General features: G+C 50.9%; 1 protein-coding gene across 1 annotated transcript in view; it reads left to right on the forward strand.

The window, feature by feature from the left end:
- The window catches only part of JADE2 (jade family PHD finger 2), a gene marked incomplete at its 5' end in the record, with an annotated part of 37553 nt that extends 36856 nt beyond the window's left edge, over window positions 1-697 (forward strand). The window contains one exon of the mRNA XM_009699222.1: window positions 591-697. Coding sequence (XP_009697524.1) covers window positions 591-697 — 107 coding nt within the window. The remainder of the gene's footprint in view (window positions 1-590) is intronic.
- Window positions 698-1107: the final 410 nt, after the last annotated feature.

The raw sequence follows: 1107 nt of genomic DNA on the forward strand, positions 1-1107 counted from the left end.
CCAGTTACAACTGCCATGTCCAATTTCTGCCTGGTATCATAGCAAGGGGGGTTTTTAATATGTGTATATAGTTGGAAATTCGGCACTGTTGTCTTTCTCTTCTCTATACGCCTGAGATACAGCTTCAGCTTCACCGACATCGATGACCGTGACAGTAGTGGTCCCTCCCCGGCTCCCTGCCAGACCCCACTTCCCGGGAACGCGAGCCGGCACCCGGCGGGACGGATGCCGAGGGTGCCGAGAGGGTGGAGGGTGCCGGTACCTGTGCTTTCTGCGGGGATGACAGTCTAATTAATGGGCATTATTTAATGAGGGGCAGGTTTCTGCCTGGGACGGTTGCCCCTGGAGCAGGGAGCGGGCGGAGGGTACGGTAGCGGCCAGCTGCGGGAGGGGAGATGCCCGCCCGTGTGCGCGTATACGAGGAAGCAAAATAAGCGATACTAAAATAAATAATGACTAAAGCACAAAAAGCTTGTTGGAGGAAAGCGTTTGGGGTGGAAGAGAGCGATGTTACATTTCTATTTTTAGAAAAAACAAACCTCGGTCATTGTTTTTCCCCTCACCTTTCCGTCTGGTCGGGATCCGTCCAGGGGCCAGGATGCAAAATTTCTCCCCGTCCCTGCCCCGTGGGACACGGCTGGTGTTCAACCCCGGTGAGGTCGTTGTTACAAAAACTGAAGTGATTTACTCAGGTTAGCAAGCTGGAAAGTAGAAATCTGGGGTGGGATGGAGGAGAAAAGCATCCTTTAAAAACACCGTGGGGAGTCAGGGTTGCTTTAAGCTGGGAGGTTGAACGAAGTTTTTCTGCCCGTGCTTCTCTCCGACGGCTGCCGTGGTCCCAGCCTGCCGGGGCAGCACGTTTGAAATCCCCTTTGCACAACGAAATGCTTGGCCCCGAGGCCAGTCGTACCGTCACCGAGGGGAAATGGAAACGCTTGCCTTCACCATTTTGTTTTCCTACTAAACGCTACAATAGAAATGGTGAATTTATTCCTCCCCATCCTTCTTTTTTTTTTTTTTAATTCCTTAAATCCTGGTTACAAGCTGTTGACTCGTGGGAGGGTGATTCACAGAAGCTGACGTTATAAATATTACAATAATTTAATG

Source organism: Cariama cristata, unplaced genomic scaffold, assembly GCF_000690535.1.
Source record: "Cariama cristata isolate BGI_N322 unplaced genomic scaffold, ASM69053v1 scaffold19224, whole genome shotgun sequence".
NCBI lineage: Eukaryota > Metazoa > Chordata > Aves > Cariamiformes > Cariamidae > Cariama > Cariama cristata.